At 47.9% G+C, this 25,983-nt stretch overlaps 1 protein-coding gene across 2 annotated transcripts in view; it reads left to right on the forward strand.

Moving 5' to 3' along the window:
• Positions 1-25,983, forward strand: part of DPYSL2 (dihydropyrimidinase like 2) — an 81,513-nt gene that overhangs the window by 40,048 nt on the left and 15,482 nt on the right. For both annotated transcript variants that reach the window (XM_015145012.3, XM_028852476.2), the window contains exons 4-8: positions 7,733-7,897; positions 10,163-10,224; positions 10,762-10,842; positions 11,417-11,485; positions 18,134-18,254. In XM_015145012.3, coding sequence (XP_015000498.1) covers positions 7,733-7,897; positions 10,163-10,224; positions 10,762-10,842; positions 11,417-11,485; positions 18,134-18,254 — 498 coding nt within the window. The remainder of the gene's footprint in view (positions 1-7,732; positions 7,898-10,162; positions 10,225-10,761; positions 10,843-11,416; positions 11,486-18,133; positions 18,255-25,983) is intronic.

A 25,983-nucleotide genomic window follows, 5' to 3' on the forward strand; every position in this document is an offset into this window, starting at 1 on the left:
TCACAGGCTGAGTGAGGACTCCCCATCTTCTCTCCTCCCTCCTGCTCTATGTGCATAACCCCCAGCTGACTTGCAGACTGTGGTACCTGCTCAACTGCTTCAATTCCAGAACAGGGAAGGTGTTTCTGACATCCCTGTGCTTTAATTACAAAGGACCCCTTGAGACCTTATCAGAAACACTGCCAGCCTAGCCCTTTGAAAACTCACGGTCTTGGATTCTCTATCAGTGTCGCTCCCTGGCTGTAATATTGTACTATAGTTAGGCAAGATGTTTCCTTTGGGGGAAACGGGGTGAAGGGTACGAAGGTTCTCTCTGTGTCATTTCTTAATTCTGCAGGTGAGTCTACAGTGAGTTTTAAAAAGAAAAATTCCAGCCTGGGCAGCATAGCGAGACCTATGTCTCTACACATAATGGTAATAAAAAAATTAGCCAGGTGTGGTGGTGCACGCCTGTGGTCCTGGCTGCTTGGGAGGATGAGGTGGGAGGATCGCTTGAGCCCAGGAGGTCAGGACTACAGTGAGCTGTGATAGCGCTACTGCGCTCCAGCTTGGGTGCCAGAGCGAGACCCCTTCTCAACAAAAGAAAAAGGATAAAAGAAAAAAAAAATTTAAAGTAGGGTCATTTAAATAAGGCCAACTCCAAAGGGATCTTCTATTTGAAGTTTTAGGGAGCAGCTTATTTACTTTATGTCTCACACTTTGCTAATATCCAAAATGCAGAACAATAGGGAACCACTTGAGGCAGGAGGGGAATGAAGCACTGATTCTTGCTGCAGCATGGATGAACCTTGACGGCATGACGCCGAGTGAAAGCAGACAGACACACAAGACCACATCTTATGTGATTCCATTGGTAGGAAATGTCCCGAATAAACAAATCTATGGAGACAGGAAGTAGATTGATGGTGGCCAGGGTTTGGGAGTAGAAGGGGTAGGAAGGAATGGGGAGTGACTGTAAGTGGGTACCAGGTTTCTTTTTTGAGTCATGTTCTAAAACTAGATTATTGCAGTGGTTGTAAAGCTCTGTGAGTGAACTAAAAGCCACTGGGTTATATACCCTTTAAATGAGTGATTGCATAGCATGTGAATTATCTCAATAAAACTGTTAAAAAAAACAGTAGTGTCCTTTGACAGTTTTAATAGAAGTCATAATGAAAGGAATAGTCCTTTTTCAGAGACTTGTAACTTGCAAATTCAGGCCACTGTCCTGGTGCATGTTCTTGGCTGTCTCATAAACCAGATTCACAGGCCTATCACGCACACCGTGAGGGTGTTTCCAGTCACTCATCCTGAGGGGAGGAAAACCCATTGTGTGCCAGGCATTTTGCCAGGTGCTTTTACCTACACTTTATTATGTAAACTTCTTACAGCCCTGCAGGGTATGTGGCTTTATGCCTTTTTTTTTTTCTTAATAGTCTTGATCTGTTGCCCAAGCTGGAGTGCAGTGGTGTAGTCATAGCTCACGACATCCTCAAACTCCTGGGCTCAAGCGATCTTCCTCACTTAGCCTCCCGAGTAGCTGCGACTACAGGCACATACCACCATGCCCGGGTAATTTTTTTTTTTTTTTTTTGTAGAGTTGGGATCTCGCTGTGTTGCCCAGGCTGGTCTCGAACTCCTGGCCTCAAGCAATCTGCCCACCTCAGCCTTCCAAAGTGCTGGGATTACAGGTGTGAGTCACTGAACCCAGCTCATGCCTATGTTTTTATAGATGAATAAATGGAGGTTACTGGCTGGGTGCAGTGGCTCATGCCTGTAATCCCAGCTCTTTGGGAGGCCAAGGCTGGGGGGATCATCTTAAAACAGGAATTCAAGACCAGCCTGGCCAACATGGTGAAACCCCATCTCTACTAAAAAAAAATACAAAAATTAGCTGGGCGTGGTGGTGCACCTGTGATCCCAGCTAGTTAGGAGGCTGAGGCTGGAGAATCGCTTGAACCTGGGAGGCGGAGGTTGCAGTGAGCCAAGATCACGCCACTGCACTCCAGCCTGGGCGACAAGAGTGATACTCCGTCTCAAAAAAAAAGAAAAAAGAAATGGAGGTTCCTAAAGGCTAAACCACAGTGAGGGAGTACTGCAGCAAAAACTAGAATTTGGGGGCTCCTTGACCCCCAAGCCCATTCTCTTTTCACTGCTGGTATAGCCGGGTTGCCAAGGCTGCCCTCTTGCAGGGGCCGATAGCTCAGGGAGGTCACCAGAGGAAAGGCCTGTGAGATCTGTGCAAGTCATTTTCAGGCTTGTGTCCTCAGTGGGGACTCTGCTCCCTCCGGAAGTGAGTATGACATTCCTCCCTGTCCCCTTGGAGCAGCTCTTCCCAGGAGAGCTTCAGTGGAAAGAGAACTGTGGGAAAACATGTGGAAGCTTTTCGTGGACATGTTTCTGAGTGTCATGAGCTCTTGAAGGAAGCATGTTTATTTCCCCGAAGTGCTCAACTGTGTCCGGGTCCTGAGCTTTTCAAGGGTTCATAACCCCTGGAGCTAATTTGGATATGCAAGGAAGCCATGGGATTGCAGCCGGGGAACATGCTATTTTTTGTAAGTGATGATGCTGTTGTGTAGTAAACAGGCCCCTCGTGGTAAAATGGGCAGGAGGGAAAGGAGGTGGAGGGTGAAGTTTTGGGAAAAGATTTGCACTCGGTTAGTGATGCTCAAGGTGGTTCAAGGCAGACTCAGTAGTTCCCAGGTTGCTTAGTAGAAATGCAAATTACTGGGTCCCAGTCTGGACCTGCAGCATCAGAAACTCTGGGATAAGGTCTGAGAACCTGTGTTTTATATTTATCTTTATTTTTATTTTTTTGAGACAGAGTCTCACTCTGTCGCCCAGGCTGGAGTGCAGTGGCACGATCTCGGCTCACTGCAAGCTCTGCCTCCCAGGCTCATGCCATTCTCCCTCCTCAGCCTCCTGAGTAGCTGGGACTACAGGCGCCTGCCACCATGCCCGGCTAATTTTTTGTATTTTTAGTAGAGCCAGGGTTTCATTGTGTTAGCCAGGGTGGTCTCAATCTCCTGACCTCATGATCCGTCCACCTCGGCCTCCCAAAGTGCTGGGTTTACAGGCGTGAGCCACTGCACCCGGCCTATTTTTATTTTTATTTTTATTTTATTATTTTTTTGAGACAGGGTCTTGCTGTGTTGCCCAGGCTGGTCTTGAACTCCTGGGCTCTAGCGATCCTCCTGCCTCAGCCTTCCAAAGTGCTGGGATTATAGATGTGAATCACCGCACCCAGCCAGAACCTGTGTTTTAATGAACACTGGAGATCATTACTGTGCACCCTGAAGTCTGAGGAGTCTAGCATCAGATGATCTGATGACACATCATTGGGATATGGAGTCATGGGTCCTGTCACCAGCCTGAAGTTGTCCTTGTCTGTCACCCTCCCCACTTGGTCTAAGAGTGAGTGGAGCAGAGACAGAAAGTAGATTAGTGGTTGCCAGGGGCTGGGAGTAGCAGGCTAGGAGGGAATGGGGAATAACTGTAGGTGGGTACAGCCTTTCTTTTTTGGTGATGTTCTAAATCTAGATTGTGGTAATGGTTGTAAGGCTTTAAGATGGCTTGCTTGAGCCTTGCAATGGAAATGAGTGCCTTGGCCTAAGGAGAAGGGGAGAAAATCTTATGGAGTAAATGAGCTTTTATTTTGTTTCCTTTTTTTTTTTTTTTTTTTTTTTTTTTTGAGGCAGAGTCTTACTCTGTCACCCAGGCTGGAGTGCAGTGGTGCAATCTCAGCTCACTGCAACCTCCACCTCCTGGGTTCAAGTGATTCTCCTGCCTCAGCCTCCTGAGCAGCTGGGATTACAGGCACCTGCCACCACACCCAGCTAATTTTTATATTTTTAGTAGACACAAGGTTTCATCATGTTGCCCAGGCTGGTCTCGAACTCCTGGCCTCAAGTGATCTTTTGCCACCAGATATTAAAATGTATTAAAAAGCTGCTCTAGCCGGGCGCGGTGGCTCAAGCCTGTAATCCCAGCACTTTGGGAGGCCGAGACGGGCGGATCACGAGGTTGGGAGATCGAGACCATCCTGGCTAACACGGTGAAACCCCGTCTCTACTAAAAAAAAATACAAAAAACTAGCCGGGCGAGGTGGTGGGCGCCTGTAGTCCCAGCTACTCAGGAGGCTGAGGCAGGAGAATGGCGTGAACCCGGGAGGCGGAGCTTGCAGTGAGCTGAGATCCGGCCACTGCACTCCAGCCTGGGCGACAGAGCGAGACTCCGTCTCAAAAAAAAAAAAAGCTGCTCTATTTAGTACTGACTGAGATGAATGGAGCAAAATAGTCCAGGAACAGAACCTGGTATTGTCTCTCTGTAAGGTATGCATGAATTTAAAACATTATTAGATATGTTATCTAGTAGTAATAATGATAAAGTATTTTTTGAAGTCATCATAAATCAATAGAAGGAAAGGATTATTCAGTAACTATGAGCATGTGTCACCAGTACTTATCCTTCTTAGGAGGGATTTGTTTTTTCAATCTTAAAGGAAATAGATACATTGAACATATCAGGCTTCCTTATTTACATTGGCTAGAGAGCCTAACTCTAAATTTAGCCCATGTATAAGACTAAATATCAAGTATTTATCTATACAAACACACACATATGTACATACATACTTGCATCCACATATACATACACGTATTTTACGTACACATATTCACATATAAATATACATGTACATACATACACATACATACATGCCTCATTCCTGATTTTATTTTACCATTATTTTTCTTCCACTTTAGCTTGCATTACTCTTTCTGGTTTATCACTTTTTTTTGTATTTCATGTCTCTCTATAAACCACCTTAAAACTTTTTGGGGGAAGAAAGTGGACTATAAATAAAGAAATAGAATAAGGTATAATATATAGAAAAAAGGCAGTGAAAATACACCCAAATTTGAATAATCTGATTTTGGGGTGGTGATGGTAATGGGATTATTAACTTTCCCTATAATTTTCTGTATTTTTGAAATGTTCTACTCAAAGCATCATATCATCAGAAAAAATGATTATTTCTGCTCATTCCCCTTGCTGGCCAGTGAAAGGAATGCATTTCCATAAGTGAGGGTCTGGCAGGGCAGTGTTGAGGGGAGGGGTCTTTGCTGCAGCAGAAGCTGGTCCGGTTCCCAGGAGAGCCCCTCTTTTGCTGCTTGACCTGATTGCAAGTGGAGTGTGAGAGCCGGAAGGAAACATTCCGTCACTTATTTAGAGCATTCATTTGGCTATTCCCTGATCTAGGCGTTCAGTCCCTGCTCGGAGGGAGTTTACATTCTAGTCAGCGGTCAGGCAGTAAATGAGTGAAACGGATTCAGAAACGATGCCACCCTGGGATGGTGACGTGTAGCCCCAGTGAGAAGGATGAGGAGATGCCCATGTCAAGAGCGAGGGGAATGGGTTTCCAGAGAGAGAGGACTGCTTGTGCACAGGCCTGGAGTTGCCCAGGGGTTGGGCAGGTCAAATTGAAGAATGGCCCAGGGTGGCCATTGTGGGTGAGCAGGTCAGGGATAGAGAGTACCTTGGAGAGATGAGCTAGGACCGGATCTGACCGGCAAAGGGAAAGAGTTCAAATTGGGCGCTAAGGACGGTAGACAGCTACTGAAGGATTTAATAAGGGGAATGGAAGTGTCTGATGAAAGGCTTAAGATCCTTCTAGCTGCTTCTGAAGGTTGATTTGTAGGAGGGCAAGAAATGAAGCCAGGGGAGTGGATAGGGAGATTCTGCCCAAACTGATTGCTACACAGTGATATTTGTATGGTTTTCTTTTTGTTGTTGTTGTTGTTGTTGTTGTTTGTTTGTGTTTTTGTTTTTGGGGTGTTGAAGGGGGGACATACCACTTAAGAAAAATTGGAATTATTTTGTCAAGTTTTCTATGTCAGCATTTTACTGATGGAATACGCTTGCATTTAAAGTGGACATCATTTTTGTTTTTATTAGATAACATTATCTATATTACCGATACCAGATATGCATGTACTCATTTAATTACATACACTAATACTTACAAAAAGGTAAATTTGGTCAAAAGAAAATTCAGCTTAGATGGCCATATTTTTGTGTGTGTGTGTGTGTGTGTGTGTGTGTGTGTGTGTATATATATGTATTTTTTTTTTTTAGGACAAGGTCTTGCTCTGTTGCCCTGGCTGGAGTGCGGTGGTGCAGTCTTGGCTCACTGCAACTTCCACCTCCCGGGTTCAAGCAATTCCCCTGCCTTGGCCTCCCAAGTAGCTGGGACTACAGGCACGCGCCACCACGGCCAGCTAATTTTTGTATTTTTAGTAGAGACGGTTTCACCATGTTGGCCAGGCCGGTCTCAAACTCCTGACTCATGTGATCTATCTGTCTTGACCTCCCAAAGTGCAATGGCTATATTTCTGACATATACAAAGCCAAGCCCAGTGGATCAGAATTTAGCAGCATCTGCAAGATTTGATCCGTTTCAGAAATCGGAGCTCTCTAGCATTACATGGACTGACGTTTTCTTAGCTCAGAACTGCTTACCTGAGTGTAGAAAATCTAATATTTAGGAAGAATGATTCATTGCTTTAAGTGTTCAGTCCTGGTTTTTATCTTTATTGTTGCACAAGTTTGATTTGACCTTGGACAAATCATTTCAGTTGTATTTTAGTGCTTGTGTGCGGAAGACGGATAGTAATAGTCCCGGTAATCCTCCTGCCATCATGTCAGCTGGACGAGAGCTCTCCAAGACCTAGGAGAGATAATAGCAGCTGCAAAGGCCCTATGGTGGGAGGCAGCAGGTAGATATTTTAGTAACTGAAAAACGGTCCATGTAACTGGAGAGCAGGGTACAAGGGAGAGATGGTTCAGGGTCATGTTATAGAGGTAGGCCAGGGCCACGCTGGTCAGGATTTTGCAAACCTTATTGGGGACTTGAATCTATCTGAAGAACAGGGGGAAACCATTGGAGGATTTAAATCGGGGAATGACGTAAGATTCATAGATATGCTGTCTCCTTTAATCCTCATAACAAATGTATGTGCTAGGTAATATTATCCCCATTTTAAAGCAGCACAGAAATTAGGGCAGTGGAGATTAAGGAGTTTACCCCAGGACACCATGCGGGTGAATGATGGAGCTAGGAAACCAACTCAGGTCAGCTTGCATCCAAAGTCCTCTGTCTTCCAGATCAGCCTACCTCCATAGTAATATAACAATGACTGCAGTTTTAAAACACTTTGAACTCTTAAGATGAAAGATTTCCCTTAAACTACAAAGTGGTATTAAGCTGCAGAAATGTGAGTGGTAATGAGAGAGCAGGTAATGCCCGGGAACTTTTGAAAGGCCCGGTCCGTGTGGCTCTGCTCCAGCACCTTCAAGTTCCCTGCCGTCTGGCGGGGGGCGTCTCATAAGCTGCTTTCAACACAAAGAAGGGTTTGGCTGCTCCCCGGCCATTTGACACTGCCGTTGTCCATAAGGACCCGTTGTCCGTGAAATGCACCCAACACTTGAGCTTTCAGGGGTTTTGGGAAATCAGATCTGGGCAGTGCATGTGTAGTTTCGCTGGAGACATCATCCAATGCCAAGTTTCTGCTTTCTGCTTTCTCCCTCTTGGATAATCAACTGGGTTATGTGGATTCTTGGAAGCTGTTGGTAGAGATCACCATCTCGATTTTGAACCCAAGAAGCCTTATTCAGGGTTCGAGTGGGAAAATACCTGCTGGCCCATGGCCCTTGAGGCTCTTGGTGATGACGACATATGTCTGTTTCTTTGTAGTTGACCATGTTGTTCCTGAGCCTGGGACAAGCCTGCTCGCTGCCTTTGACCAGTGGAGGGAATGGGCCGACAGCAAGTCCTGCTGTGACTACTCTCTGCACGTGGACATCAGCGAGTGGCATAAGGGCATCCAGGAGGAGATGGAAGCGCTTGTGAAGGATCACGGTAGGTGGCACTAAGTCAATGCCCTCTGCAGATGTTTCTGCTTCAGTCCATCAACTGGCACAGCCCTGAGAAGAAAGTGATAATGCTTCCAGATCCCATTTGCGCCTCATGCCCATGCCTGCCCCTGGGAAGGAGAGAGGGCTTTGGGCTGCAGCTCGTGCTGATTGGAGGTGACGTGACCCAGTGCAGTAACATAAGCCTTCATTGATGAGAGAAGATGAGCCTTACTGCTGGGATCTGCTCTTAGGTGACAGCTGCTCACAGCTTATTGGTTTGTGGGCACCGTGGTCTCTAGTTAGGGTGGGGAATTGAGGCTGCCGAGAGAGAGATTTACTCTCAAAAGATAACAAATACATATCTCAGGGAGGATGTGGCAGTCTCAGGAGAGTGTTGGGCAGCCCCTTCCTACAAACCTGGGCGGATCTAGGATAGATTTGAGGGCTATGAGATACTTCAAAACTGAGTAACAACCTGAGAGGTCTTTTGCATTCCCTAGAATTATTTTGGAGAACAAATTTCCAGGGATTGGGAAGATTTACAGAGAGGCAGGGGGAATCTTTACCACCTCAAGGTGCCTCTGGGACTCTTGTCAACAAGGACCTCGGGAGTTTCGGGGGAAGAGCCAGGCCACATTGTCTTCCTGGGTCTCATTGGGCTTGGCTGGAGATCAAATTAACCTCCCTGGATCTTAGCGTTCAGGGAAGCACCTAATGCTCTAGGGTTCTGGGACTTCCAGGTTCAGAAGCACCAAGTGCTGTGAGTGACATGGCAGGAAGGAAATCTCTAGGCACTAGAATGATAGAAAATGCCCCGGAATGAAAAGCAAGAGTCTTGGGTTTATTTCTCTGATATTCCACAGACTGTGTGACCTTGGGTAAATTGCTTAAATTTTATGGGTCTCAGTTTTTGAAACATTTCTCATATATGAGGGTCTTGGACTAGGTGTCCTCTAAGATTCTTTCCAGCACGAAGCTTCCACATAAAAGAAAATAGGTAACCTTTGACTTTTCTCACTTTTGAGCATGCAGAGACTCCAAGTGGTTTAACTGTGGATACTTAGACTGAATCTGCTCCAAACCAGGCAGGAGGGTTACCATGGTAACTGTTGCCTGGCAACGGGAGAAGGGCCGGGATGTACAGAGGCATTTAACTCAGGCAGCTCCCAGCACCCCCCAGGTGGCTTGAATTAAGCTTCAAGGCTGTGAGGTTGTCAGGACAATTGTTTAAAATTGTGATGAATGTTGGGCAGGGATGTTTGGTCTGGTGCCTGGGGAGGCAAGAACTCCAAGACGCCAGGATGAGAATTGCGACATCTGCTTGTTGAACTAATGGACCCTTTCTTACTTAAAAAATCATTTTCTTAAAAATCAGCATGGAAGGCAATCTGTCTGCCAAAGAAAAGACATTTATCACAGTTCTTCATAGGCAGAAACTTCTAATTCATTTTCTTCTTACAGTCGCAACAGACTTGTTTGGTGGAGGCAGCTTAAAAAGATTAACTGTTGTAAAATAAATATAACATTAAAGTTACCATCTTAACCATTTTTAAGTGTGCATGTAGTTCAGTGTTTTAAAATACACTCAAAATGTTGTTGCAACCATCACCACCCTCCAGCCGCAGGACTCTTTATCTTGCAAAACTAAAACACTACACTCACTCATTAAATACTAACTCTCCACTCTCCTTCACCCCAGTCCCTGGTAACCGCTGTTGTACTTTCTGTCTGTGAATTTGACTTCTAGGGACCACATACAAGTGGAATCAGATAGTATTTGTCCTTTTGCAACTGGCTTATTTCGCTTATCATGATGTTGTCAAGGTTTCAATGTTACAGCATGTGTCAGGTGTCTTTCCTTTTTAAAGGCTGAATAATATTCCATTGTATGGATAGACCACATCTGGTTTATTCATTTATCAGTTAATGGAGGCTTGATTTTTGCTTCCACCTTTTGGCTACTGTGCATCATTCTGCTATGAACATGGATGTGCAAATACTGGCAACTTTTAATTTTGATATACTTGTAAACTTACAGGAAAACTAAAAGAACACTAAAAAGCATCCTTGTGCATCTTCACATTCTCCAGTTATTTATATGTTACTCTGCTTCCTTTACCATTCTTTGTCTCCATTTCTCTCCTCTCTCTTTCTCTGTACTGAAACACGCACACAAACACGTGTATACACACATACATATATCTTATTTCCTTATTTGGTTATTTGGTTTATCTATCACAAGTCCACCTCTCTGTTTTGTCTGTACTAGGGGTAAATTCCTTCCTCGTGTACATGGCTTTCAAAGATCGCTTCCAGCTAACGGATTGCCAGGTAAGAAAGTTGGCTTTTCGGAAGAGGCACCCTGACATTTGGTACCTTTGGGCTGTGGCTGTTTGGGAAAGCAGTCTCCAGTGTGTGCATGTCTCCTCGCTTCCTGGGAAGTGCCTGGTGGATGCAGTTACTGATGTAATTGAGCCTCGAAAGAGAATATGAACCCAGTGCCCTAGCTCCCAGTGCTGCCACTTCGCCGCCCTGGATCTGAGGCTCTGCCCAGCACGGCGTGTCTGAGAGTGGCACTCAGAACCTCCTTAGCAAACCTGGTGCAGAGCCAGGTGTCACCCAAGAGCTTTTCACTCCTGGTCCACGTCCTGCTAAGTTGTACTGCCTCTGTTAATTTCTGAGGGGTCTTTCTTCATCAAATGTGGCCAGAAACATTGCCCTCGGTCGTGTTGAAAAAGCCAGGCTAATAGAATCAGCCTAGGTGTCCTGTTTCTCACCCCAGAAATGCTGCTGGCAGGGAAATGATTGTCCTTGTGAACAGGAAGATAGAAGTCCCTGTCTCTGATCCCACCCTCGTCTCTCTCTCAGATTTATGAAGTACTGAGTGTGATCCGGGATATTGGCGCCATAGCCCAAGTCCACGCAGAAAATGGCGACATCATTGCAGAGGTACAGGACTTTCTTTTTCATCATTTCTTCATCACCTGGAGGCTGAGAGGCAGGCTCAAGAAAGAGAGCAACACCTGTAGCTTAATACCAGGGTGGAAAAGCAGAGGGACCCGGTGTTCCCTTGCTGGAGCTCTGCTCAGTCTCACCCATGGTGTGAATGCCAGTGACACACGTGCCTCTCCGTGTGTCCCACGGAACATCTAAGTCAGTTACCATTGCAGAGAGAGGCCATTTCTCTCGGTGCTGTAATGCAGCTGCCTTGGGTGGGGTACGGGAACCCTCACGTCACACACAGGCATTTTACACCGTGACTGAGGGCTGCAAATGCACCAGCCGTTAGCATCCCAGGGAACAGCTGAATGGTTTTGGGAGGCTGTAATCGATCCATCCTGCTCAGGTGGGACTGGGAACAGGACAGCGAACCCTTCTCTTCATGAGGTCTTGGCATGAGGGTAGAACAATCGGCAGTGGTAATTTTCTGTCTTGCCCGGATAACTGCGTGCCTGGGTCTCTGCCATTAGAGCTGTGTGTAGTCCACTCTGCCTCACAGCCTGACTTTCTCTCAACATTGCAGGAGCAGCAGAGGATCCTGGATCTGGGCATCACGGGCCCCGAGGGACATGTGCTGAGCCGACCCGAGGAGGTGAATCGCCAAGCGGAATGCGTGAATCTGTGTCCCTTGGACACTGCGCAGAGCCGCAGGGAACCTGCTTCCTGCCTGTTGAGAAGGGGGCTTCTCTGATGCTGACTGTGGTCTTTCTGAGAAGCTGTGGGTCCCATGTGTGTCTATCAGTCTGTCTACCTAGGCAAAGTGAAGTGTTAGATTGCTCCTGAGGGTAAGGTGGTGTGGACTGTTTGGTCAGAAGATTCCTCTTTCTGTCTGTAATTCTTCAAGCCCTTACTTGTATAGACACAAACAGTTCTTCTTTGGCATCCTGCAGTCTAGATTTTAGTGGTTCACAACTTATGGTCTCCAAGATCTTACCAAAATTCACCAAAACATAGTTGGAAGGATGGAAAAGCTCTTCTAAATGCCTAGAAGGCATATGGGGAGTTGTAAGTTTTTCCAAAGGTAACCCTGCACAGGCTATCACATGATACGCAGAGTTTGGTAGACAGAATCTTTTCAACTTGTGGAGGGAAGGTTCACAGCAGGGGCCTGTGCTGGCTCAAAGGTGGAAACTCACTGTCTTGGTGAGGTGTGTGAGTTCCAAGGGAGGGTGAGCATGTCTTAGGTGACGGAGAACCTGTGTTCATCAGTTAGAATTGGTGGCTGTGAAATGCTTTTCAGAAGTTGGCTCCTTAATGACAGACTGGATGTCGGGCTCTAGGGAGCAGCCCGCAGCTTTGAGTGAAGTCATGCAATGGGGGAATCTCCAGGGAACCACCAGGCTTTCCCCTTTATGGGAGGAAGTGGCAGAAAAGGGACTGGCGCAGAGCAGGGGGGTCAGATCACCAAGGGCCTGAGTGGAAGCTGACAGTGAGGAGGCTCTAGAAGCCCGGGAGGGAGGAGCTTAGCAAGAGCTCCCTGCAGGGCTGTGGCCACTGAGTCGCTGAGTGGCAGCACCACGCCACCACCCTGAGTTCGGGACGTGGTCTTGTTGGTACCAGGTTGGGAGGAGAGCCAGTCCCCTTGATGAGAAAGTGGATTCAGGAGGGCTTGGAAGCGAAGGCACCATCTGTGCACTGCCTTGGGTGCATGAGCATGGGGGGTTGGGATCCTTTCAGACTTGAGGGGAAGGGATGAGGCTAGAAGGGGAGAAAGGAATCAAGATAGGCAGAAAGAGGAGAGCGGGAGCCACTCGGAATGCTTTGCACACAGTGAGGGTCCCCGCTTTGTTTTGTCCTTTTTGCTGCATGCATATATGCACGTAGACACACAGACATAGGCACACGCAGACAGGTAGACACACAAGAGACATAGACACACATGCATACACATAGACACACACACAGACACATAGACACACAGACACCTAGACACACACAGGCACCTACACATATACATACACATACACATAGACATACAGACACATAGACACACACAGACACAGACACATAGACATACACAGACACATAGACACACACACAGAGGCAGATACACATAACTGCATACTCCAAGACACCTTTAGTACCATTTGAGGCCCTGAGGACATTTTCCTCTCCCCAGATGATAGGACGGAAGCCATGACATTTTCAGGATTGCACATCCCTGCTCCAGGCCAGGGATGCAGGCCCTTTTGTAGCTGTCAACCTTCTCATGCGTGCTAAAAGCTGAAAGGGTGGCCTGGCACTGGCCCGAGGATGAGGGAGACAGGCAGGCAACTGTGTCAGCCGAGGGAAGCCCCATGCTGAGACCGTGGCTGGTGGACAGTGATTCCAGGGGACAGCTTGCAGGCGAGAGCAAGCTAACATCAGCCGACGATAAACATGCCTGAGATTGATTTTATGCACATTTGTGTGCACACAGATATACGTGCACAGGCACACATACACATGCACACACTCACATTCACACACATATACATACACACACGTCCATAGGCACAGACATGCGCGTGTACACACATAGATACATTTTAGCATACGCACATGTGCACAGGCACAGACATGCACATATGTGTTGTACCCACATATTTTCACATACACATATACACATGTGCAAGCACAGACACGCACAGGTGTACACACACATTTTCACATACACATGCACATGTATGCTTGCACACACCTATGCAGGCACCATCCCACTTTTGCAGACACCTCAAGGGTTCCTTTCTGTGGCTTCACTTCTCCCTCTGGGCCGGCTTCTGTGACTGCCTTCGCCATTCCCCAGGATCCACCGGTCGGGTGGTTTAAACCATGGCAGCATAAACCATGGTCGCCCTCGGCCCTGACCTCCCTGAAATTGGTCCTTTCTTCAGCCCTGAAACAGTCTTGGGATCGGGCCTTGGACATGCACAGAGTCCAGGAGAGGCGGAGGGCTGACACAGTTCTCATGTGAGCCCTGTTCAAAGCTGCCTTCATTTAGTGCTCACGTGTGCTGGACACTGTGTTCATGGCCCACATTTCAGTTTTGTAACTGTCCTGTGCAGGAGGTACAACAGCATCTCCTTTGCACAACTCCGGGGGATGCCAGTCATGCAGGCTGCACGGCTCTCTCCAGCGAGCACCATTTACTACATTCTACTCCCCATGTGTGGTGGTACCAGAGCTGTGCTGTGGTGGGCTCCTTGGTTATCTGTCTTTATATGAGGGCACTCCGGAAGCATGAAGTTAAGTGACTGCCCAGTTATCAAAGCAGAGAGCTAGAAAGTGCAGTGTCCTGCCTGCTACCTCAACCCCTCCCGCAGTGTACACACACTCAGCTTAAAGCCACACCTGGGCCTGGGCTTTTTTAGAAAGTTTCCTCCTGGTTTCTTCCCATTTGGTGACTGGGAGCCAGTCCCTCCGCCTGCCATGTACCAGCTGTACAAGGAGGTGAGAAGATGTCTTCTGAGAAAAGCAAATGCCACTTCTGCAAATGCCACATGATACTCCTGCCGGGACCCTCACTCTTGTCTAAGTTTAGAGCCTTCCGAGGGGCTTGCATTCCTTCTTTCTCCTGCTTTCTGCAGAGAAGAACACAGGGCCCTGGCTTTACTGAAGAGGAAAAAGCTCTCAGAGAACTGTTATTCTGGTTGCTTGTATTCATCCATTTTCATACTGCTGTAAAGAAATACGTGAGATTGGGTAATTTATAAAGAAAAGAGATTGAATTGACTGACAGTTCTGCATGGCTGGGGAGGCCTCAGGAAACTTACAACCATGGTGAAAGGTGCAGGTCCGTCTTACGTGGTGGTGAGAGAGAGAGCGAGCAGAGGGCAAACTGCCACTTTTAAACCATCAGATCTCATGAGAACTCACTCATTATCAATGAGAACAGTGTGGGGGAACCTTCCCCATGATCCAGTCGCCTCCCATCAGGTCCCTCCCTCAACATGTGTGGATTACAATTTGAGATGAGATTTGGGTGGGGACACAGAGCCAAACCGTATCATTGCTATTTCAACCAGAGAAATTGAAACCATTTTTACACGATTAGGCCTGGCAGCCTTTGCACTGAGAACTTCAGAATCCCCAGCAACTGATTACGGAGTCTCCTTGAGGGCTGGCAGACCCGGGGATTCACCAGTATGGGAGGCAGTTTTTCAGCTGATTTAGAGGCCCCTCTTGTATGCCAGGCCCTGAGTCGTTTTACCCATGTGACAGCCCAGTGAGGCGAGGAGAGGGACACAGAGGGTTTTAAATGGTGAATGGTGGCAGAGCAGGATTAGAACTCAAGCCCATAGGCACTTGCCAGCTGACGTCTCCTCTCATGGTGAGTTTGTCAAGAGGGATCTGTTGTGTGTTAAACTCTGTGTGGGTGATAAAGAGAATACAGTATGGAATGATTTTGCGTGAATTTGAGCTTCCCAGTCTACTTGGGGAGGTGCCACTGATGGAATGAAACACACCCCAGTGTAACTTCTCTGCCGTTTGGTGACCTATCCATCACTAGCATGATGGCTCACTTGGATTTGAACTTTCCAAACATGTTCCTAGCCCACTAGGCTTTTCTTCCCAACCCACCATGTGAGACCACCCCGTAGGATTTTCCCTTGTTTTCAACCCAGAGGATTGGAAAGGACACTAGAGAGTGCGGACATCTGGAACTGAGCCGTCTGTGGCTGAGAGGAGTGGCAACTGAGCCTGCATGCTGAGCCGGGCAGTGCCTGGCATTGTGGGGATGCAAAACAAATAAAACAGGGATCCTTTCTGAAGGGACTGTGGACAAGGCAGGGAGAAAGAAGTAGACAGAAAGTGAGTGTAGAGATAGAATTTGACAGCAGCTCTGAGCTGTAGGACTGATGTCTGGGAAGAGAGTGGGGACTTGGAAATGAGGATAATGAAGAACCCTTCACAGGGATGGGCACTTTCCAGCATGCCTTGCAGAATGACAGATGTTCTGACACTGCTGTGTGTCCCTGGACAGGTCATTCCCCTCTCTGAGTTGCCTCATCATTAAAATCAGAAGATAGGCATAGTGGCTCGTATCTGTCCCCCAGCACTCTGGGAGGCTGAGGTGGGAGGATCCCTTGAGCCCAGGAGTTCAAGACCAACCGGGGCAACATGGCGAAACCCCATATTGGGACAATAAACGGAGTAGTCACCTGTATCTCTGGGAGGTGCTGTGGGTTTTAGTGGAGTCCATGTCACACTTCACACCCATGCAGGATGTCCCTGCCCCCGCCTGGTGCTGCTGTGCCACAGGCATCTCTCTTGTAAGTGGAGAGAGAGGGCTTGTCCTTCAGCTGTCTCAGGAATGAAAAACATTTGGGTGTTTAATGAGCTTTTTCAAGAGCCTTTGCTTGGACTCTGGATTTCTAGACATCCCTTTTCACATAGTTGATGCCTGAAAGGCCAAATGTGAATGAAGTTGTCTCAGCTCTGCTAAATTAGATTACCACTTAATGCAATGACAGAGCTTAATCTTTTGGCCAAGCTCCAGTGGAGACAAGGTAGCCAATTCGGTTACAGGGGCTCAGTTATTTCTTGTGAAAAATAACAGCGTTCTGTGGAGCAGCCTAGATTGAAATACCATGAGCATAAAACGAAGTCATTTATTTGCTTAGCAAACATTTTTGAGCACCTGCTTTATACCAGGCAGGACACTGGGAGCTATTGGGGGCGGGGCATGGAAGATACTAAGCTGTGAGTAAGCCCCAGCCCCTCCCCTCCAAGAGTTCAAGCCAGAGCCCTTTTGCCGGGATTTGGAGAGGGAGCCAGTGATGTTCTGAGGTCTGCAGTCCACAATTTTACCAGCTCCTTCCCTTGCCGATTGGTGATTCCTCTGTAGGATAGAACTTGATGCAGGGAGTCTTGCCTGATCAGGTATTCCACAGTCGTCATGTGGGATTTGAAATATAATTCATCTGAACATCCGATTTATTTATTTATTTATTAATTTATGAGACAAAGTCTCACTGTCACCCAGGCTGGAGTGCAGTGGCGCCATCTCGGCTGACTGCAACCTCCATCTCCTGGGTTCAAGCGACTCTCCTGCCTCAGCCTCCTGAGTAGCTGGAATTACAGGCACATGCCACCACACGTGGCTAATTTTTCTTAATTTTTAGTAGAGACGGAGTTTCACCATGTTGGTCAGGCTGGTCTCGAACTCCTGACCTCAGGTAATCCACCTGTGTTGACCTCCCAAAGTGCTGGGATTACAGGTGTGAGCCATCACGCCGACTGGAACATCCAATTTAAAGCGCCAGATTATTTACTCAAGCAGTTCTCCAATATTGTACTGAAGATCGTACCAGGCTGTGGCTGGCCACGTTTGTGCTTCACACACAGGGGTCCATTGGTGTAGACAAACGGGGCCTGCTCCGTTCCCGGAGCCCTGTGAGGCTGCATTGTTTTGTGGGTGATGCTGAACTCGTTCATGAGCATTTAATGGGAGCCCAGCACGAACTCCACATCACTGAATATCTTGACTCAAGATCCTGGGAGCAGAATGAATATATGGAATTGAGAGCAATCAGTGTCTGTGTGTGGCGGTTCTCAAACGTTAGTAAGTGTGAAAATAACCCACATTGCTGGGTCTCACCCTCAGAGTTTCTAGCCTGTGAGTCTCTGGTCCAGGGCAGAGCCAGAGAATCTGCATTTCTTACAGACTCTGGGCCAGTGCTGATGTCACAAGCTTGCTGCCTGCACCTGGAGAAGGGTCAGAAGCGAGTTTTCTTTTCTTTTTCTTTCTTTTTTTTTTTTTTTTTTGAGATGGAGTTTCACTTTGTTGCCCAGGTTGGAGTACGGTGGTACAATCTTGGCTTACTGCCATCTCTGCCTGCTGGGTTCAAGTGATTCCTCCTGCCTTACACTCACAAGTAGCTGGGATTACAGGCACCTGCTGCCATGCCCAGCTTTTTTTTTTTTTTTTTTTTGTATTTTTAGTAGATACTGGGTTTCGCCATGTTGGCCAGGCTAGTCTTGAACTCCTGACCTCAGGTAATCCACCTGCCTCGGCCTCCCAAAGTGCTGGGATTACAGGCATGAGCCAATGTGCCCAGCCACAGGAGGGAATTAGTTCAACCAAACCAATGTTAGAGACACAAGGCAAGTCACACTTCTCCGAATTGTCCCCTGGGGTAGGACCTTGGAGACTCAGCAGCCTTGCTTTCATCCTAGCCTCTCTCTGGGGTGGAGGATAAAGGTAGGGGCTCGTGGGGTGGGCTGAGCCACGTTCTCATGCTCTGCTGCTGTTTTGCAGGTCGAGGCCGAAGCCGTGAATCGTGCCATCACCATCGCCAACCAGACCAACTGCCCCCTGTATATCACCAAGGTGATGAGCAAAAGCTCTGCCGAGGTCATCGCCCAGGCACGGAAGAAGGGTGAGTGCTGTGGCTGTACTGGCTGATGGCAGCCAGGCAGGTTTGGAGGGGAGGGGGGCTCTTCACTGGGGAGGGCTCCTTTTCCAGACCCTCATGCCAAGTGGGCCACTTGCACCATGTTCCGGCATTAACCTAATTACAGCCGGGCAAGGCAGGATCTCCAGTTTCCTCCTCTGCTCCACTGCTGCGGCCTTGTTAGTATCTATTTAAAGCCGTGTGCACGCCAAGGCGGGGTGGGCAGGCACATGTCCCCCAGCCCCCGTGGAAGAGCTGGACTTACTTTGATGTGGTTGAAATAAACTAGGCATATACACAGATGACGTCAGTTTCCATCCACCCCACAATCCTTGGTCGCATCATGCACCTCCCCTCCAAAGCTGGGAGTGGTTTCTGCCGGGGTATGTAAGGCAGCTTTGTGGGGTGTGGGGATGCATTTTGCCCCAGACACTATCACATCCAGATGTTTTGGTGCGTGATAAACTCTTTTGATGCATTCCGAGCTGAGGCTGGGTCTCTGGTATTACTAGGGTGTCCATTGAGAAGGGTCCTGGAAACGAACTGATTAAGTACAGCTTCCAGTGCTTCCTCTAGAGGACGCCCCCTGAGGCACCTCATGCAGTATGAATGCATCTCAGCCCTGTTGTCACCCGCTGCTGACTGCATGAATTTCGATAATCACACTGCGTCTTTTATGCTTGGGAGTTCTCTCCTCGTACAGAAAGCCTGAGGGCATGTCATTCATTTTGATGGTGGATCTTAGGCTGATCTGAAATGAACATTATAAAAGGGTCCCCTTCTTCCTTCCTTCCTTTCTCCCTTTTATGTCCCCTCTTCCCCTTTGCCTATTGGGATCTCTCCATCTCTGTGTCTCCACTTCTCTTCCCTCCTTTCCTGATTTCTGTTTCATTTTATCTTTCATCTGACTCTTTCTCAGTCCCTCTGTCATTCTCTCTGTGTGTCTTTCTTTCCGTGTTAGAAAGGTAGCCATTTGACCTCTATGGCTTGGTTTCTACTTCTCTGTATTATGTGATCCACATGGATCAAGGTGGGCTGTGGGAGTTTTTTCACTGGCGGGTGACTTGCTGCAAGCCCTGGAACAAATTACTCAATGATGACTGAGTCATCTGGTCCCAGAGATGATGACTTCCAGACGGACCCAGCGACTCCTGGCCCTCGTTCTTTGGAGTGCTCCTGGGGCGTCTGTCCTTAGGCTGCACATCAAATGGTTGCCGCCTTTGTGTCTTCTCCTGGCACCTTGAAGGAATTGCCTTTTAGAAATAAGAAAGCATTCACCTAAAATAATGCAACTTACTGAGAATGAGCTTTGAGTTGTTTTCTAGGAGATATTGTGGATGACGATGGAATCGGTGGCCCTGGGTCACCCTGACACGCGTTTGCAAGAAGGCAGTGCGTTCGTGGGGATCGGCCTCTGTGCAGAAGGCCAGCCACAGCACCGCTGCCCCCACGTCGTGTGGGGGTGGGTGGCATAGTGTCTGAAAGGGGGAGAGAATGAGACGGCTTATTTTCTGTATTTTACCACTGCGCTCTACCTAGATGATGATGATACTTGAGTTAGGCTAACATTTCAACATGATTTTGGATAGAGGCCTTGTCTAAAGTTGACTCCATATTCAAACACGTACCTGTCCAGATGAGAAGAGAGAGGGGTCCTGCCTGTTCCAGACTTCATTCGGGGAGGTGGAGTCGTCGGCCGTCCCTGCCGCAGGCCGCCTCCTCTCTGCCCTTCACGGTTCTTGTCACGTGGAGTTGCAGAGCTGCAGTGTGTTGTTGCAGTGCCCCGTTTGGACCTAGCACCCCAACTCAGTGCCCGGTAACCCCCTGTTTTATTTTAATTTTTAATTTTGCTTTTGAGATGGAGTCTCTGTCACCCAGGCTGGAGTGCAGTGGTGCCATCTCAGCTCACTGCAATCTCCGCCTCCTGGAATCAAGCGATTCTCCCGCCTCAGCCTCCTTAGTAGCTGGGATTACAGGCCCCCACTACCACGCCTGTCTAATTTTTATATTTTTAGTAGAGACGGGGTTTCACCATGTTGGCCAGGCTGGTCTGGAGCTCCTGACCTCAGGTGATCCACCCACCTCGGCCTCCCAAAATACTGGGATTACAGGCATGAGCCACTGCAACAGGGCACCCCTGTTGTCTTTATAACCTTGACATCCTGTGTGTCTTATGGGGTGAGCAGTGGGAGGGGACTTTAGTTTGTTCCCTTCCAGAGCCTTCTGAGTGAGAGTCCAGTGGTTCCCAGGATGGTGTTTGCATTCAAACTCTTACTCATTAATCCCTGAAAGCCTGAGCTTTAGACAAACCTGAGCTGCCAGAAAGGAATTTCCAGTGCATTCAGGTGCTAATGAGCAGGAATGAGAAGTCCTAGCTAACTTCCTAGGCTCTTAGGCTTTTTCCCATCTTGCTGGAACTTCCTAGCAACTTTGGGAGGCAGCTCTGGCAGGAATTTTTATATTTTGTTTTATTTTGCAGCTGAGTAAACTGAAGCTCAGAGCTCATGAATAGTGGAATTGGGGCTTGACTGTCAGGCATCTAACTTCAGGCCACAAATATCCGTGTTAATGTTTGACTGACTTCCCTTCATGCTTTGAGATTATTTTAATATGGTGATGCTTGTGGCCTGTGTGTGTTGGGGCTTAGTTCCTTAAGAATCCTGATTGAAACGGTGGCCTGACACCCAGCAGAGATACGGGTAATGGACACACAAGGATTCCCAAATGACCAAGAAGGAAAGCTCTGTAAGGGAGTATTAATTGTTTGCTCTCCAGGCTCAGTATTCATTCTTGGATCAAACCCCAACTTCACTGTACACCAGCCACGTGACGCTGGGTGCTTCCTTCTCATTTCCACATGTCTTTTCGCCATCCGCACGGGGAGGATAGTAACCATGACTCATCTCACAGGGTGATGATGATGTGTACATGAGATATTGCAGGTAAAAATGGAGACGAGAAGCGTGACCAGTTATTGTGACTACAGGATGAAGGGTCTGGTCTAACCTTGAGCTTGCGAGGAAAGCAGAGCACAGATGGCTGCTAACCCTGGGCAAGGGTTTTCTGCTCAGAATTGTTAGTCCACTTCAGGTGGGTTTTTCTGGCCCTCTGAGGCGAGTGTGAGCACTGCCACAGCCCCCTTTCTGATGTTCCATTTCTTCCTCTGTGAATGGAGAAATTCTGAATTCATTCAATGTTTCATGATGTGATATTTCAGGCCCTGTGTTCCAGGAACAAGAAATTGTCCCAACCACAGTTAGCTCTTCCACTTGCAGGGGTAGGACGTTGAGCGGAAAGTCACGTTGGGAGGTGGTCAGGGCTACAAAAGGGGTACAAGTCAGGAGGGGTTGAGCCCAGAAGGGAGTCTCAGAGGGGTCAGGCTGCGTAAGCAGACTTGAAATTTTTCTACAAATGTGAGCTTTGGTGAAAAATGATAATCCTGCCCTGGGAGGAGTAGTAATGTCTCCTTGTCTTAGTGATCCACATGAACCTCCCCAGCCAGAGACCTGCTGGTCCAGAATCTGAGATGAGAGAAGTTCAGGGAAGTGAGGATATGAGATGAAACGAATGAGAACTGTTTTCACGTGCCTGCTTGAGCCAGCACCACTGTGTCCTGCCTTGCCTGAGAGACACGCTGCTTCCATCAGCCGCTCTGAGCCGCTCCCCAGGATGGCGTGTCATCAACCCAATTTGGCAGCTGAGGCAGTGAACACAGAGCCAGGACCAGATGACCTGGGGGCATTTTCACTCTTGAAAAGAACTTAGACCAACTTAATAGGCTCATTTCATGGAAGAGAAGTAGAAATGCAGAAATTGAAAATCTTGCCCTAGATCATGCAGCCCGTGGGAATTAGAAACCATGATTCCAGGCCCCTGGCCACCTCTCTTTCCATGGAGGGCCCCCTGTGGGGATTTCTTCTCTAGAATGGGCTCCCTCTCCCTCTGACCACATTTTGTCCATGTGTGAGATCCAGCATGACTGCTGATGCCTTCCATGTGTGAGTGGTGGTCTGTGGGCAGTGCCTGATGACCTCATCTGGTGGATATTCTTTTCCATCCTCCTCCTCACCCCACCCCCGTAACCCGGGCGCAGAAACATTCAGGACATTAAACCCTGGGAACCTCAATTTGAGATAAGACCTCTTATGTCCTGCGGGTCTATAGGAGTGACTCAGGCATTATGAGAAGCACATGGTCATGGGGCCTGTGAGGACCACCTCCACTTGGGGATGAGTCCTTAGTTAAGCTTATGCTTGATGTTGCAATCTCGAACAGAAAAGGGGGCTGAGAGAGGAGAGAGTACAGTAGAGAAAGGGGGAAGATTTATTTTAAAGAATTATGTTTAAGGAATCAACTCACACGATTATGGGGATGGCAAGTCTGAAATCTGTAGATCAGGCCACAGACTGGAGACCCAGGGAAGAGCTGATGTTGGCATTGGGGTCCAAAGGCAGAATTCCTTCCCAGTCTGTGCCCTCACTTTAACAGCAGATGCTCTGCAAGGTTGGGAGTTCAGTTTGCGTTGTAATTCAGACACTGGCAGGATGAGATCCTACTTCTGATTTTCAGCCATCTCAGCTCTGCATGTGTGAGACATACGGGCAGACACAGAAACTTTTGATTCGTTCATGTGGTGCTTGAGCTGGGAATTTGAATCCCTGAATTCATTCTTTTTTTACCGCCCACTTTGTTTAGTACAATTAGGAGCAACCGACCACTCTCGTTATACTTGTTAATTTGACAAAAATGTTTAAGGTATCGGCTACACAGTCACCTAGAACCTTCCCTCTTATAAGCCTTTGTGAGTATTTAATAATATTTTCTGTATCTCTATTGTCCCATCATACCCTGTACTCTCCTGTTTTTACTACTGGAAGTAGACTCATTAGTGCCTTTAAATCCAATCAGATTTGAGAACGAATTTCAGAAACCTCAGAACCCATTCAGAAAACTCATTTTTAAGATGATGTTCCTCTAGAACCACTCTTGCTATGAAAACCTGACAGCACAGGCCCCAGGCTGTTTGTTAGGGTCTGGCATGAATTCTTGCAAAGGCGAAGGAGAATGATGAGAGCGTGTGTAACTGTCTGCCTGTCTGTCTGTCCATCCCAGTTGGTTTTCACTCTGCTTTAGTGGCTGCATATTGAGCTACAGATACTGGTTTTCCACAGTTCCCACTTTGGATTTGTTCTCCTGCTTCTTGTCCATGGGAAGTGACCGCCAGAGCTGGGAGCTGTCAAGCAGTTTTAAACCCCAGCCTTGCGTTTATTCTTCATGAATGCACACGGGCCCCAGACTGGTTGCAAATGAGCACTAGCTCCCATACCCTGCAGTTCTTGGCCTTACTAGAGAGCCTGCCAGAGGCTGGCTTGGTCACATCCTTCAGTTTAGACTTTCCCTGAAGAAGAAAATCACGAAGGTCTAACGGGTGCCAAGAAAGCATCAGCAGTGTGTTTAGAGAAGTGCAGAAGGGCCAATTAAGCCTGTTCCGTGGTTTATTATTATTAGTGGTAATTATTTCTGGCGTGCAGTTCAAGGGTGTCTATGGCCTAGCTGAGCTCCGGAAGTGCATCCACAGCTCGCTGCTATGAATGTTTATAGACCCAGGAGGGGAGCCCTGGGTTGGGGGTTCCAGACCACCGGGGATGGGAGGCAGAGACTCCATGTATAGATCATACTCTTGTGGAGGTAGAGGCCTTGTACACGATGGCTAAACTCTTGTCCTGATTCTGGGCTAAGAAAGAAAGAAAGCCCAAAAGACAGCAAGGACCTCTGAATCCCTGAGGGAATTTGAACAGAGCAAAGTAGAAATGAGCCACAGGTTGGCTCTGTCCCTCCCCTAGCATCCATAACCCTGCCCCTGAATGTCCCTATCTTTGCTTGGCTCTGGCCCAAAAGTCCACTTGGCCTTTGTCTAAGGAGGCAGGTTCTGCTCAGCAGTGACATTGAAAGCTCAGACCTTGTTTTGGGTTTTCTCGAGGCTGAAGGCCAAGTTCATTCTCTTGAAGTGAGGTACATATTCCTGTGCACAGAGAGAAGGGGAATCCAGCTCCTCATAGAGCAGCTCCCCACCCCAAGCTGAGTTGTGTTTCGCAGGGAGAGATAAGCCTGTGGTCAGCAGCATTCACCCCCATGGTATTCAGGCCACTTTCCAAGAACCAGCCCCTCCTTGTACTCAAGTTTCCAGAGGCAGGGCTGAGGAGCAGGCACAGGGAGAGGATGAGCGTCGGCAAGTTACAGGAAACTCAGGAAAATGTTTATGTGTGTCCAGGGATTTTCAGAGACCATCCAGCCATTCTTTATCACCAAGTGCCTCTGCTCTCATGAACTTCTTCATGTGGACAAAAGCAGGAAGCCTTTAGGGCCGCGCATCCCTTGTTTTCTTGTGACTTACACAGCTCTCACCTTTGTGCTTAGATGGACTGTGGCCAGTGGGACCTCCAGGCCTGGCTGGGTCAGGAGAGTTTTGCTTAACCAGATCTGTTTGATGCTTGAACCAAAAGCAGGGAGCTAGAGAGATCCTTTGAGAACTGATGACTGCTGCTGGGTCCTGCCCAGCCATTTGCATTTTATAAAGGTCTTTGGCAGCGGCCAAGGCCTTCTTATTATGTGTTGTTTTTCCACTTTGGGATGAACCGGAGTGGTTCATGCAGCCACCCTGATAGCTCTTTGCACCAGCTCCTACATGGGAGGCTTTGAGCAGGCCAGGAGCCAAGGGGACCCTCCTAGGCCTTCCGAGCACCTAGCACTGGCCCTTTTCTTCCTCAGGGCTTCCTTCTGGAGGTTTCCCTGGGTTTGGAGTCCTCCCTCCTGCTGGGGGTGGGGGCGTGGTTGCTGGTGACCTGGAGTGAGCTGCCTGCTGTGGCCTCCAGCACTCCCCGGCTGAACAGCGAGTCCTTTGTGAAATTCCTGAGGCAGGAGGGGGCAGCTGTGCAGAGCCAGCTCTCAGAGTGGCCGACAGAGAGGGTGTTGTGGTGTATCATCAAGTGATAAGGCCTTCAGAAAGGCTGTGGAGAGGAAGGAAAACACATTCCTGACTGCGGTGTGTTTGCCCTTGAGGGCCTGTGTTTGGGGAAGTAGAGAAGCTTTGCTGCATTGTTGTGGGGTGCGAGTTAGCCCTATGCTGGGGGGAGCCAGTGAGAGATGAATTCAGCTGACCTGGGATCAAATTCCAGCTTAGATGCCTTTAATTAATAACATATTAGACCATTTAATCAATTTAACACACGTTTATGGAGTGCCGACTATATGCAGGCAGGTAAATGATCTTCAAGATGTCTCAATCAGGTGGAAAGTCAAAAATTTAGAACTGGGTAATGACTGGAGGGGAGGATGGGATTCTCAGATGGAGGGTGTAATACCCGAGTTGTGTTTTGGACAATGTTAAAGGAGGAGATCAGCTTCCAGTAGTGAAGAGCATCTGAGGCTTCGGTGAGGAGGATTTTCTTTTAAGTACTTGAATGCAGAAGAGCTCCTTTGGAATATTTTATGCAAGAGAATGGCATGGAAAGATTATATTTTAGTAGATGACTCTGGAAGTGTCATGCAGAATGAATGGAGACATAGGGAGCGGAGTTGGGAGAGCAAACATAAATCTAAGGTCCAATGGGGAGGCTCTGTTGGAATGAGCTGGGAGAGATGATGAGGGCCTGATTTGAGGAACGATTGTATTGAAGGCACTAAGGTATTGGCATTCAGTAAATGTACATGAGTC

Source organism: Macaca mulatta, chromosome 8 (genome assembly GCF_049350105.2).
Source record: "Macaca mulatta isolate MMU2019108-1 chromosome 8, T2T-MMU8v2.0, whole genome shotgun sequence".
Taxonomy (NCBI): Eukaryota; Metazoa; Chordata; class Mammalia; order Primates; family Cercopithecidae; genus Macaca; species Macaca mulatta.